The sequence below is a fragment of the Ranitomeya variabilis genome, chromosome 1, assembly GCF_051348905.1.
Source record: "Ranitomeya variabilis isolate aRanVar5 chromosome 1, aRanVar5.hap1, whole genome shotgun sequence".
Classification (NCBI taxonomy): Eukaryota; Metazoa; Chordata; class Amphibia; order Anura; family Dendrobatidae; genus Ranitomeya; species Ranitomeya variabilis.
Genome location: NC_135232.1, coordinates 290,433,556 through 290,448,485, shown reverse-complemented (window position 1 = coordinate 290,448,485; position 14,930 = coordinate 290,433,556). Strand labels below are relative to the sequence as shown.

General features: G+C 49.8%; 1 protein-coding gene across 1 annotated transcript in view; it reads left to right on the top strand.

Annotated features, from left to right (window-relative positions):
• The first annotated feature begins 472 nt into the window (after positions 1–472).
• Positions 473–14,930, top strand: part of LOC143815680 (dehydrogenase/reductase SDR family member 4-like) — a 151,244-nt gene continuing 136,786 nt past the window's right edge. The window contains exons 1-4 of the mRNA XM_077295196.1: positions 473–569; positions 833–928; positions 1,032–1,209; positions 2,644–2,745. Of these exons, the coding sequence (XP_077151311.1) occupies positions 840–928; positions 1,032–1,209; positions 2,644–2,745 (369 nt within the window). The 5' untranslated portion in view covers positions 473–569; positions 833–839. The remainder of the gene's footprint in view (positions 570–832; positions 929–1,031; positions 1,210–2,643; positions 2,746–14,930) is intronic.

Here is a 14,930-nt window from a genome sequence, read left to right as displayed (position 1 = left end):
CCTTATCTATACTATGTCATCTCTCTATACTATGCCTCCTCTCTGTAATGCCCCCTCTCTGTACCTTGTCTCCTCTCTCTACTGTGCCTTCTCTATACTTCACTAATTCAGTGCTTTCCCCCCATGCTGCCTCTTTATATACATTATATCTATACTGCTCCCTCTCTATACTATGCACACAGACAAATGCAGTGAAAAAAATGCAAGTAACTTAATTTAGCAAATAGGTGCCGAAATACTACAGAATATCTGCAACAACAAAGTCTCACCAAATACTCATCAAGTGAACATAGCCTCAGGGTTACCTTTCTTATTTCTGCATCGTGACATTTTGTGTGTTAGTTTAAGAAAGGCTACATCCGTATTGTATTAAAATCATATTTCAATATCCTGTATGTGGTCTATCATACCTAGTGTGCTCAGGGTTAAACTTGATAACCTACGTGTCATTTTGCTGTATATGTGGGCTAATTTAATGCAGTAGGTGTGGATTTCTTTATTTTGTCAGATGTGTTAAATAGTGAGAGAGCAGCTTTCAAACCACAGACGGCTGGAATTAGATCAGTCAGGTATAGTTTGTATCTTTGCCTTAGGTGTTGCAGAAATTGTCCTGACAATAGAATCCTAAAGAGTTCTACAGGCCATTCTGAGGCATAATCCAGTGATATCAGATCCTGTTGATTTAAATGTTTTAATTTTTATACTTTTGTTTAAAAATAATTTTCAGATTCTCTTTTTGAACTGAGAAAGCATATTGCAGTAATCTAATATAATCAATATATTGGGATTTTTTTTAGATTTCTATTTTGTTCCTTCTTCTCAATTGTTATAGCTTAGCGATGCATTCCGAAATGAAAATAAAACCGTGCGATGAAAGCAAAAAAAAATTACATGAAAAGGTTGCCATCGTGACAGGATCCACATATGGGTATGTCTGTGATCAGATAAAAGTTCTGATATTACTATAAAACAAATTGAAAACAAAAACATTTGTTCCATTTTTTTTTATAACTAGTGATTGTTTGTTTTAGAATTGGCTTTGCGATAGCCCGACGCCTAGCTCAGGATGGTGCTCATGTCTTAATAAGCAGTCGTAAGAAAGAAAATGTTGAAAAAGCTGCTGAACAACTAAAGGATGAGGGACTAAGCGTCTATGCTATACAGTGTCATGTTGGCTATAAAGAAGACAGAGAAAGATTAGTGGCAAAAGTAAGAGAACTGGGATGTGGAATATATTGACAATATTATGCGTCTGATGGGTCTTTATTAAGTTTAGTCAAGAATTTTATTTTTTTTTCTGTAAAATATGGGTTTTACTGTGCATCTATATATCCTTATAGTTTTATTACTCTTTTATTATCTTCTATTGTGAAACGAAATAAAGCACATATACAGGACAGCAAACTTTTCTATCTTTGCATACATATACAGCTCTGGCAAAAATTAAGAGACCACTGGAAAATGTTTAGTTTGCCTGATTTTTCTCTTTATAGGTATATTTTTGAGTAAAATGTAAATTGTTCTTTTAGTCTATAAACTTCTGACAACATGTCTCCGAAGCTCCAAGCAATACATTTTGTATTTTTTTTCTGACAAAGAAAAATAGTCAAAATTAAAAAAAATAAAAAAAAATAACAGTGCTTTCAGACCTCAACTAAAACAAGTTCATAATTATTTAGTAACAACAATGCAAATGTTTTAACTCAGGAAGAGTTCAGAAATCAATATTTTGTGGAATAACCATGATTTTTAATCACAGCTTTCATGACACTTGGCATGCTTTCCACCAGTATTTCACACTGCTTCTGGGGCAAAAATGTAAGCAGTTCTTCTTTGTTTGATGGCTTGTGACTATCCATCATCCTCTTGATTACATTCCAGAGGTTTTCAATGGGGTTCAGGTCTGGAGATTGGGCTGGCCATGACAGGGTTTTGATGTGATGGTCTTTAATTTTTTGCAGAGCTGTATATGTATATATATATTGAAAAGCATGGCTTACTGTACTTTTCAATATAGTTAAGTGTTATTCTCATCTATAAAATTCATGACATATCCACCGCACTCTGGGAAATCTTCTCTGGGACATATTTCTTGAAAATAGAATCCCTGATCCCAATCTCACCCCATCTGGAGAAGCAACCTAGATTGCAATGCATGTGACCTGTATTTGTAAGATGAATATGAGATATCCTATAAACACACAGTGGGGAAAAAAGTATTTAGTCAGCCACCAATTGTGCAAGTTCTCCCACTTAAAAAGATGAGAGGCCTGTAATTGACATCATAGGTAGACCACAACTATGAGAAGTCAAAATATTAAAACACATCCAGAAAATCACCTTGTCTGATTTCGCAATATATATTTTGCAAATTATGGTGGAAAATAAGTATTTGGTCACCTAAAAACATGCAAGATTTCTGGCTCTCACATTCATTTATAAATGAATTGATAAATAAGCATTGTTATCAAATTCTGGCAATCACTCACAATGCATTAGCATATAAAATAACTAGATTCTGTTTTTTTAAATGGTTATGGTTATTTCATTTATTACTTTATTACTATTATTTGTTTGGTAATTAAGTTATGCAACAAGATGTTTAAGCGCCAAAATGTTTCAATTTGTTGTTACCTTTGTTAGGCTCTTGAAGTATATGGTAAAATTGACATTCTTGTCTGTAACGCTGCTGTAAATCCATTTGTTGGACCAATATTTGACACCACGGAGGACATGTGGACAAAGGTAAATATAAAAATATAGTAGAATATATCATATTTTGTACAGAAGAGAAAAAAAAATGTTGCTTAATACAGTGGGGAAAATAAGTATTTTATACACTGTGAGAGACAGAATTTAAGAAAAAAATCCAGAAAATCAGATTGAATGATTTTTACATATTTAAATTTGATTTTATTGCATGAAATAAGTATTTGATACCATAGAAAAACAGAATTTAATATTTGGTACAGAAAATTTTGTTTACAATTACAGAGGTCAAATGTTTCCTGTAGTTCTTGACAAATTTTCACACACTGAAGCAGGGATTTTGGCTTACTCCTTGTCACGGGGAGACTAGGTGAGCGAGAGCTAAAAACCCGGGCCCCTGCAGTTTCCCTCAGACTAGGGAAATCCTGACTGACCCTCTACCTGGAGTTTACACTGATGGTGTGCATGTCCAGGCCTCGAACCTCACCCTCACTCCTGTTTTAACCCTAGGCTGATACCTCCGCCTTCCACCCAGTGAAGAGGTAATATTCCAATACCCACAGTTAGCACAGACAAGGATAAAGGAAAATATACACCACGCCGCAGTCACTCAGGAACACACTATAAATGTGCAGTGCAAAATAAATACAAATATAGGAAGGAGTAAATAAGACAGAGGAAAATACACCACCAGCAACGAATCTCCAACAACCAGCTCTCCTCTCCAGACCGAGATAACAAATGTAGGGATTCACTCGCTCAGATGCGTAGGATGAAACAGGAGGCACATTCTCTTCAGTGTTCATGTAGGTTTATTCGCTCCATAAACCATTTAAGTCAGCAAAATAAAGGTAAACAGTCTTACAAATAGCCTTTGGCTCAGGCATAGGGAAACAAATGTCCGTTCCTTCAGGCTCAGTCCTGAAGCCTTAACACACTGTGGAGGCTTGCCCCTCCTCACACACAGACTCCTGTCTGTAGTGTCCGCCCTGGACACATGGAAATCTGTCCACCATGACAGACTCCCACACTCACTCCCATGTGCCAAACACACCTCCATTAAGTAGCCTGAAACCACACCCAGAACCCATCACATGATTAGACATGTGGTTGTGACATCACCACAGGTCCTGACTAGTGTTGAGCGATACTTTCCGATATCGGAAAGTATCGGTATCGGAAAGTATCGGCCGATACCGTCAAAATATCGGATCCAATCCGATACCGATACCCGATCCCAATGCAAGTCAATGGGACGAAAATATCGGAATTAAAATAAACCCTTTATAAACTTGTAGGTTCATTCTACATGAAGGAAAACAACTAAGAATAATGTAGGATGTATTGGGGGACGTGGCGGAGATATTAAAGGGACAGAGGTTTAGCCCAATGTAATAGAATAGCAGGATTTTTAATTTTTTTTTATGAAGTTCGGCGTTAGAAAGAATTTGACTATGTTATTTTTTTTTTTTTTTATGTCAGATATTGATGTTTCACTACTTCCACGCCCTTCACCTTCTTTTTTACTTCTCCCACGCTTTCTTCTTAATTATCCTCATCATCAGCTTCTTTGACATCAACTTCTTCACCTTATTCATCTTCTTCTTCATCTTCTACCTATTATTTTTTGGGTTACATTGTTCATATTCTTTTTATTTTACTATTATCTTCATCATATTCAACTTCTTCATCATATTCTTATTTGTGACAGGCATTCCCGTAGTTGTTATCTATAAAAGTTTGAAGATTACACCTTCCGTTCTGCCTGTCACAAACCAGTTACATTTGTCCGCGTTCAGTTTGGCCTGCAGCATCAGGCTTTATCCAGGGGCACCACGAGGAGGAACGGACTCACCCCCATACACTGCTTAGTCTTCTTCTGCTTATAATTTACATAATATTTTTTTGCTCTGATATTTTGTGTTATGCTTAATGTCCTTCTGCTCTTTGTTCTGCAGCCTCTTGTTCTTCTGCTTCTCGGTCTTCCAGGTCGTCGTCGTCTCCAGGGTCGTCGTCTCCGGGGTCGTCGTCATCGGGGTGGTCTCCGGGGTCGTCGTCATCGGGGTGGTCTTCAGGGTCATCGTCTCCAGGGTCGTCGTCATCACGGTGGTTGTCGTCTCTGGTGTCGTCGTCATCTTAGGGGTGTTCTTCCGGGTCATCGTGTTTAGTCTCTTGAACTTGGAAATGTAGCAGAAGGTACAAGAAGGCTGAGAAAATGCCGAGAACCAGCTGATGGAACTGGAACTCGGATGGCTACCCGAAGGTCCAAGAGCCAATGGAACTACCGAGGACCAGCTGACGTTACTGGAACCCGGTTACTAAGCAGGAGGTACCCGTGCCTGAAAGCACTACCAAGGACCACCTGACGTTGGTGGAACTCGGATACCCAGAGGGAGGCACCTAAGCCAAAGGCTCTGCCCGGAACCAGCTGACGGTACTGGAACCAGGATGGGGAGCAGAAGGTACAAGAGCAAAAGACACTGCCGAGAACCAGCTGACGGTGCTGGAACCCGGATGGGTAGCCGAAGGTCCAAGAGCCAATGGAACTACCGAGGACCAGCTGACGTTACTGGAACCCGGTTACTAAGCAGGAGGTACCCGTGCCTGAAAGCACTACCAAGGACCACCTGACGTTGGTGGAACTCGGATACCCAGAGGGAGGCACCTAAGCCAAAGGCTCTGCCCGGAACCAGCTGACGGTACTGGAACCAGGATGTGGAGCAGAAGGTACAAGAGCAAGTGTCTGCGTGGCTTTTGCAGGACACGTTGCCGGCTGCACAGCAGGGGAACAGCTGGCGGTGCTGGACCCCACTGACACATTGGCGAGGTGTTTGGCTCTGTGCAGCCAGCACTTCCGGACAGCAACGAGCGGTGTTGTAGCCCGGGCTCTGCAGGGGGAGCAGAGTGTAGGCCGAAGCCTACTTGAACCAATTTCAAAGGTAACCTTTAACCCCCCCTCAGGGGTTAGAAAGTAGAAGAGCCACAGCTTATGCAGCAGTAGTGCTGCACAAGTCAAAGGTTGCTCTTTTAATTTCGCTCCTTGCACACGCTGAATGAAACACGTATAACATTTAGCCCTTTATACAGTCAAACTGTGTTGGAGGCGCGAGTTCCCTTTGTAATGAGACGCAGCACAGATGTCAAGAATCCCACCTTGGTGCTGGGTGCAGCCTCCTGAGCGTTGTTATTTGCTGTACAGGAGTCTGCGCTGTCGTGTTATCCCCTGGCCTAGCGCTGTTAGCGCTGCCCATCTTCTGACCTCATTTAATGTTGGCCGGTGCGGTTCGCGATGCCCATGAATCACAGCCCCGCAGTGTATTGACATAGTTTAAACACTGCGGGGCTGGGATTCATGGCCTGGCGCAGTACATATGTTCGCCTCTCGCTTGGGTTCTTACACCTGCTTCAGACTATGCGGCGTCATCTGATCCCTTATCGCATGCCACGGCCATGAAGCCGCACAGTCCGAAGAAGGCGGAAGGAGAGGAGGGACAGGCGAACTGATGCACTGATCCTGCCCATCAATCACACCCTCGCAGTCCCAATAAATAAGACACCGAGGGGCGTTGTGTGGGTCAGGGCGGCCGCAGAGGCGCAGGCAGCCAAACAATGATGCCAGAAGACGGGCAGCGCTACCAAGGGGGTTGCAGCGTGTCATTACAAAGGAAAGTCACACCACCGGGACGGTTAAATGGTCACACAGAGGACACATTGCAGACGTGTTTTCAGTTCCACATGTGCGAGGAGAATACGTTTCTGAGCCACCTTGCACACATGCAGCATTACCGCTGTACAAGGTGGCTGGATAACGTAAAAACGCCTGGGGGAGGGGGGACAGGTTCCCTTCAATTTCAGTTCTTGTGTCTGCGTGGCTTTTGCAGGACACGTTGCCGGCTGCACAGCAGGGGAACAGCTGGCGGTGCTGGACCCCACTGACACATTGGCTGGTGTTTTTCTCTGTGCAGCTAGCACATCTGGGCAAAAACTGGCGGTGTGTTAGAGCCCAGGGACAGCAGGAGGAGGAGCAGGAGGAGGAGGAGCAGGGGGAGGGGAGTGTAGGCCGAAGCCTGCACAGGCGGCAGCTTTGGGTGTGTTGTGTCTGCGTGGCTTTTGCAGGACACGTTGCCGGCTACACAGCAGGGGAACAGCTGGCGGTGCTGGACCCCACTGACACATTGGCGAGGTGTTTGGCTCTGTGCAGCCAGCACTTCCGGACAGCAACTAGCGTTGTTGGAGCCCGGGCTCTGCAGGTGGAGCAGAGTGTAGGCCGAAGCCTAATTGAACCGATTTCAAAAGTCACCTTTAACCCCCCCTCAGGGGTTACAAAGTAGAAGAGCCACAGCTTATGCAGCAGCAGTGCTGCGCAAGTCAAAGGTTGCTCTTGTAATTTTTCTCCTTGCACACGCTGAATGGAACACGTATAACATTTAGCCCTTTATACAGTCAAACTGTGTAATGGAGGCGAGAGTTCCCTTTGTAATGAGACGCAGCACAGGTGTCAAGAATCCCACCTTGGTGCTGGGTGCAGCCTCCCGAGCGTTGTTATTTGCTGTACAGGAGTCTGCGCTGTCGTGTTATCCCCTGGCCTAGCGCCGTTAGCGCTGCCCATCTTCTGGCATCATGTAATGTCGGCCGGTGCGGTTCGCGATGACCATGAATCCCAGCCCCGCAGTGTCTTAACATTGTTAAAACACTGCGGGGCTGGGATTCAGGGCCTGGCGCAGCACATATGTTGGCCTCTCACACTCGGGTCCTTACACCCGCTTCAGACTGTGCGGCGTCATCTGATCCCTTATCGCATGCCACGGCCATGAAGCCGCACAGTCCGAAGAAGGCGGAAGGAGAGGAGGGACAGGCGAACTGATGCACTGATCCTGCCCATCAATCACACCCTCGCAGTCCCAATAAATAAGACACCGAGGGGCGTTGTGTGGGTCAGGGCGGCCGCAGAGGCGCAGCCAGCCAAACAATGATGCCAGAAGACGGGCAGCGCTACCAAGGGGGTTGCAGCGTGTCATTACAAAGGAAAGTCACACCACCGGGACGGTTAAATGGTCACACAGAGGACACATTGCAGACGTGTTTTCAGTTCCACATGTGCGAGGAGAATACGTTTCTGAGCCACCTTGCACACATGCAGCATTACCGCTGTACAAGGTGGCTGGATAACGTAAAAACGCCTGGGGGAGGGGGGACAGGTTCCCTTCAATTTCAGTTCTTGTGTCTGCGTGGCTTTTGCAGGACACGTTGCCGGCTGCACAGCAGGGGAACAGCTGGCGGTGCTGGACCCCACTGACACATTGGCTGGTGTTTTTCTCTGTGCAGCTAGCACATCTGGGCAAAAACTGGCGGTGTGTTAGAGCCCAGGGACAGCAGGAGGAGGAGCAGGAGGAGGAGGAGCAGGGGGAGGGGAGTGTAGGCCGAAGCCTGCACAGGCGGCAGCTTTGGGTGTGTTGTGTCTGCGTGGCTTTTGCAGGACACGTTGCCGGCTACACAGCAGGGGAACAGCTGGCGGTGCTGGACCCCACTGACACATTGGCGAGGTGTTTGGCTCTGTGCAGCCAGCACTTCCGGACAGCAACTAGCGTTGTTGGAGCCCGGGCTCTGCAGGTGGAGCAGAGTGTAGGCCGAAGCCTAATTGAACCGATTTCAAAAGTCACCTTTAACCCCCCCTCAGGGGTTACAAAGTAGAAGAGCCACAGCTTATGCAGCAGCAGTGCTGCGCAAGTCAAAGGTTGCTCTTGTAATTTTTCTCCTTGCACACGCTGAATGGAACACGTATAACATTTAGCCCTTTATACAGTCAAACTGTGTAATGGAGGCGAGAGTTCCCTTTGTAATGAGACGCAGCACAGGTGTCAAGAATCCCACCTTGGTGCTGGGTGCAGCCTCCCGAGCGTTGTTATTTGCTGTACAGGAGTCTGCGCTGTCGTGTTATCCCCTGGCCTAGCGCCGTTAGCGCTGCCCATCTTCTGGCATCATGTAATGTCGGCCGGTGCGGTTCGCGATGACCATGAATCCCAGCCCCGCAGTGTCTTAACATTGTTAAAACACTGCGGGGCTGGGATTCAGGGCCTGGCGCAGCACATATGTTGGCCTCTCACACTCGGGTCCTTACACCCGCTTCAGACTGTGCGGCGTCATCTGATCCCTTATCGCATGCCACGGCCATGAAGCCGCACAGTCCGAAGAAGGCGGAAGGAGAGGAGGGACAGGCGAACTGATGCACTGATCCTGCCCATCAATCACACCCTCGCAGTCCCAATAAATAAGACACCGAGGGGCGTTGTGTGGGTCAGGGCGGCCGCAGAGGCGCAGGCAGCCAAACAATGATGCCAGAAGACGGGCAGCGCTACCAAGGGGGTTGCAGCGTGTCATTACAAAGGAAAGTCACACCACCGGGACGGTTAAATGGTCACACAGAGGACACATTGCAGACGTGTTTTCAGTTCCACATGTGCGAGGAGAATACGTTTCTGAGCCACCTTGCACACATGCAGCATTACCGCTGTACAAGGTGGCTGGATAACGTAAAAACGCCTGGGGGAGGGGGGACAGGTTCCCTTCAATTTCAGTTCTTGTGTCTGCGTGGCTTTTGCAGGACACGTTGCCGGCTGCACAGCAGGGGAACAGCTGGCGGTGCTGGACCCCACTGACACATTGGCTGGTGTTTTTCTCTGTGCAGCTAGCACATCTGGGCAAAAACTGGCGGTGTGTTAGAGCCCAGGGACAGCAGGAGGAGGAGCAGGAGGAGGAGGAGCAGGGGGAGGGGAGTGTAGGCCGAAGCCTGCACAGGCGGCAGCTTTGGGTGTGTTGTGTCTGCGTGGCTTTTGCAGGACACGTTGCCGGCTACACAGCAGGGGAACAGCTGGCGGTGCTGGACCCCACTGACACATTGGCGAGGTGTTTGGCTCTGTGCAGCCAGCACTTCCGGACAGCAACTAGCGTTGTTGGAGCCCGGGCTCTGCAGGTGGAGCAGAGTGTAGGCCGAAGCCTAATTGAACCGATTTCAAAAGTCACCTTTAACCCCCCCTCAGGGGTTACAAAGTAGAAGAGCCACAGCTTATGCAGCAGCAGTGCTGCGCAAGTCAAAGGTTGCTCTTGTAATTTTTCTCCTTGCACACGCTGAATGGAACACGTATAACATTTAGCCCTTTATACAGTCAAACTGTGTAATGGAGGCGAGAGTTCCCTTTGTAATGAGACGCAGCACAGGTGTCAAGAATCCCACCTTGGTGCTGGGTGCAGCCTCCCGAGCGTTGTTATTTGCTGTACAGGAGTCTGCGCTGTCGTGTTATCCCCTGGCCTAGCGCCGTTAGCGCTGCCCATCTTCTGGCATCATGTAATGTCGGCCGGTGCGGTTCGCGATGACCATGAATCCCAGCCCCGCAGTGTCTTAACATTGTTAAAACACTGCGGGGCTGGGATTCAGGGCCTGGCGCAGCACATATGTTGGCCTCTCACACTCGGGTCCTTACACCCGCTTCAGACTGTGCGGCGTCATCTGATCCCTTATCGCATGCCACGGCCATGAAGCCGCACAGTCCGAAGAAGGCGGAAGGAGAGGAGGGACAGGCGAACTGATGCACTGATCCTGCCCATCAATCACACCCTCGCAGTCCCAATAAATAAGACACCGAGGGGCGTTGTGTGGGTCAGGGCGGCCGCAGAGGCGCAGGCAGCCAAACAATGATGCCAGAAGACGGGCAGCGCTACCAAGGGGGTTGCAGCGTGTCATTACAAAGGAAAGTCACACCACCGGGACGGTTAAATGGTCACACAGAGGACACATTGCAGACGTGTTTTCAGTTCCACATGTGCGAGGAGAATACGTTTCTGAGCCACCTTGCACACATGCAGCATTACCGCTGTACAAGGTGGCTGGATAACGTAAAAACGCCTGGGGGAGGGGGGACAGGTTCCCTTCAATTTCAGTTCTTGTGTCTGCGTGGCTTTTGCAGGACACGTTGCCGGCTGCACAGCAGGGGAACAGCTGGCGGTGCTGGACCCCACTGACACATTGGCTGGTGTTTTTCTCTGTGCAGCTAGCACATCTGGGCAAAAACTGGCGGTGTGTTAGAGCCCAGGGACAGCAGGAGGAGGAGCAGGAGGAGGAGGAGCAGGGGGAGGGGAGTGTAGGCCGAAGCCTGCACAGGCGGCAGCTTTGGGTGTGTTGTGTCTGCGTGGCTTTTGCAGGACACGTTGCCGGCTACACAGCAGGGGAACAGCTGGCGGTGCTGGACCCCACTGACACATTGGCGAGGTGTTTGGCTCTGTGCAGCCAGCACTTCCGGACAGCAACTAGCGTTGTTGGAGCCCGGGCTCTGCAGGTGGAGCAGAGTGTAGGCCGAAGCCTAATTGAACCGATTTCAAAAGTCACCTTTAACCCCCCCTCAGGGGTTACAAAGTAGAAGAGCCACAGCTTATGCAGCAGCAGTGCTGCGCAAGTCAAAGGTTGCTCTTGTAATTTTTCTCCTTGCACACGCTGAATGGAACACGTATAACATTTAGCCCTTTATACAGTCAAACTGTGTAATGGAGGCGAGAGTTCCCTTTGTAATGAGACGCAGCACAGGTGTCAAGAATCCCACCTTGGTGCTGGGTGCAGCCTCCCGAGCGTTGTTATTTGCTGTACAGGAGTCTGCGCTGTCGTGTTATCCCCTGGCCTAGCGCCGTTAGCGCTGCCCATCTTCTGGCATCATGTAATGTCGGCCGGTGCGGTTCGCGATGACCATGAATCCCAGCCCCGCAGTGTCTTAACATTGTTAAAACACTGCGGGGCTGGGATTCAGGGCCTGGCGCAGCACATATGTTGGCCTCTCACACTCGGGTCCTTACACCCGCTTCAGACTGTGCGGCGTCATCTGATCCCTTATCGCATGCCACGGCCATGAAGCCGCACAGTCCGAAGAAGGCGGAAGGAGAGGAGGGACAGGCGAACTGATGCACTGATCCTGCCCATCAATCACACCCTCGCAGTCCCAATAAATAAGACACCGAGGGGCGTTGTGTGGGTCAGGGCGGCCGCAGAGGCGCAGGCAGCCAAACAATGATGCCAGAAGACGGGCAGCGCTACCAAGGGGGTTGCAGCGTGTCATTACAAAGGAAAGTCACACCACCGGGACGGTTAAATGGTCACACAGAGGACACATTGCAGACGTGTTTTCAGTTCCACATGTGCGAGGAGAATACGTTTCTGAGCCACCTTGCACACATGCAGCATTACCGCTGTACAAGGTGGCTGGATAACGTAAAAACGCCTGGGGGAGGGGGGACAGGTTCCCTTCAATTTCAGTTCTTGTGTCTGCGTGGCTTTTGCAGGACACGTTGCCGGCTGCACAGCAGGGGAACAGCTGGCGGTGCTGGACCCCACTGACACATTGGCTGGTGTTTTTCTCTGTGCAGCTAGCACATCTGGGCAAAAACTGGCGGTGTGTTAGAGCCCAGGGACAGCAGGAGGAGGAGCAGGAGGAGGAGGAGCAGGGGGAGGGGAGTGTAGGCCGAAGCCTGCACAGGCGGCAGCTTTGGGTGTGTTGTGTCTGCGTGGCTTTTGCAGGACACGTTGCCGGCTACACAGCAGGGGAACAGCTGGCGGTGCTGGACCCCACTGACACATTGGCGAGGTGTTTGGCTCTGTGCAGCCAGCACTTCCGGACAGCAACTAGCGTTGTTGGAGCCCGGGCTCTGCAGGTGGAGCAGAGTGTAGGCCGAAGCCTAATTGAACCGATTTCAAAAGTCACCTTTAACCCCCCCTCAGGGGTTACAAAGTAGAAGAGCCACAGCTTATGCAGCAGCAGTGCTGCGCAAGTCAAAGGTTGCTCTTGTAATTTTTCTCCTTGCACACGCTGAATGGAACACGTATAACATTTAGCCCTTTATACAGTCAAACTGTGTAATGGAGGCGAGAGTTCCCTTTGTAATGAGACGCAGCACAGGTGTCAAGAATCCCACCTTGGTGCTGGGTGCAGCCTCCCGAGCGTTGTTATTTGCTGTACAGGAGTCTGCGCTGTCGTGTTATCCCCTGGCCTAGCGCCGTTAGCGCTGCCCATCTTCTGGCATCATGTAATGTCGGCCGGTGCGGTTCGCGATGACCATGAATCCCAGCCCCGCAGTGTCTTAACATTGTTAAAACACTGCGGGGCTGGGATTCAGGGCCTGGCGCAGCACATATGTTGGCCTCTCACACTCGGGTCCTTACACCCGCTTCAGACTGTGCGGCGTCATCTGATCCCTTATCGCATGCCACGGCCATGAAGCCGCACAGTCCGAAGAAGGCGGAAGGAGAGGAGGGACAGGCGAACTGATGCACTGATCCTGCCCATCAATCACACCCTCGCAGTCCCATTAAATAAGACAACGAGGGCTGTTGTGTGGGTCAGGGCGGCCGCAGAAGCGCAGCCAGCCAAACAATGATGCCAGAAGACGGGCAGCGTTACCAAGGAGCTTGTTGCGTGTGTCAATACAAAGTCAAATCACACCTGAGGGACGTTTTAATGGTCACAGAGGACACATTTTAGACGTGTTCACTTCAACATGGGCAAGGAGAATAAGTTTCTGAGCCACCTTGAACACATGCAGCATTACTGCTGTTCAAGGTAGCTGTAAAACATAGAAACACCTGGGGGAGGGGGGACAGGTTCCCTTCAATTTCAGTTCTTGTGTCTGCGTGGCGGTCGCAGGACACGTTGCCGGCTACACAGCAGGGGAACAGCTGGCGGTGCTGGACCCCACTGACACATTGGCTGGTGTTTTTCTCTGTGCAGCTAGCACATCTGGGCAAAAACTGGCGGTGTTAGAGCCCAGGGTCAGCAGGAGGAGCAGGGGGAGCGGAGTGTAGGCCGAAGCCTGCACTCGAGCAAGTTGAAAGGAAACCTTTAACCCCCCCCCCCCAGGCGTTTGTAGCTGAAAGAGCCATTGTGTACAGCACTAATGCTGGAAAAGGTAAACTTAGCTCTTTTAATTATGGTCCTTGTACATGCGGAACCTAACATTTATGAAATGTGTCCCCACACAGCGTTAAACCGTCCGGTAGGTGGAACTTTCCTTTGTCGTGTGACGCAGCACAGCCATCATTTTTACCCCCTTGTCGCCGTTCGCCCCCTCCTCAGCGTTGTTTGAATCTGTCCCGGAGCCTGCGCTGTTAGGTTAGCCCATGGCTATGCACACATGTTGCGCTGCCCGTCTTCTGACCTCATTTGGTGTCAGGCTGGCTGCGCCTGTGCGGGTGCGCTGGCCGAGATCCCGCCTCGCAGTGTCGTCTCATGTAATCCCACCGCGGGCCTGTGATCCGTGCCCGTGCGCAGTGCATATCCTCTCCTCTCACTCCCCTCCCTACGGCTTTTTCAGACTGTGCGGTGTCACGGCCGTGGCATGCTATTAGGGACCAGCTGACATCGCACAGTCTGAAGAAGCCGTAGGGAGGGGAGTGAGAGGAGAGGATATGCACTGCGCACGGGCACGGATCACAGGCCCGCGGTGGGATTACATTAGACGACACTGCGAGGCGGGATCTCGGCCAGCGCACCCGCACAGGCGCAGCCAGCCTGACACCAAATGAGGTCAGAAGACGGGCAGCGCAACATGTGTGCATGGCCAAGGGCTAACCTAACAGCGCAGGCTCCGGGACAGATTCAAACAACGCTGAGGAGGGGGCGCACGGCGCCAAGGGGGTAAAAATGATGGCTGTGCTGCGTCACACGACAAAGGAAAGTTCCACCTACCGGACGGTGTAACGCTGTGTGGGGACACATTTCATAAGTGTTTGGTTCAGCATGTGCAAGGAGCATCACGAAAAGAGGCACTTTTTCCCTTTGCATCATCATTACTGCTGCACAAGGTGGCTCCTTCAGTAACAAACGCCTGGGGGGGGGGGGGTCAGGTTCCCTTACATTTAACTTGTTGTGTCTGCGTGGCGGTCGCAGTACACGTTGCCGTATACACAGCAGGGGAACAGCTGGCGGTGCTGAACCCCACTAACACATTGGCGAGGTGTTTGGCTCTGTGCGTACAGCACTTCTGGACGGCAACTAGCGGTGTTGGAGCCCAGGGACACGTGGAGGAGGAGGAGGTTGGAGGAGGTAGGAGGAGGTAGGAGGGATTGCCACACACACAGCAGGGGAACAGCTGACGTTACTGAACCCCAATAACAGAGGAGGGACTGTTGACTGTGCGTACAGCACTTCTGGACGGCAACTGGCGGTGTTGGAGCCCAGGGACAGGTG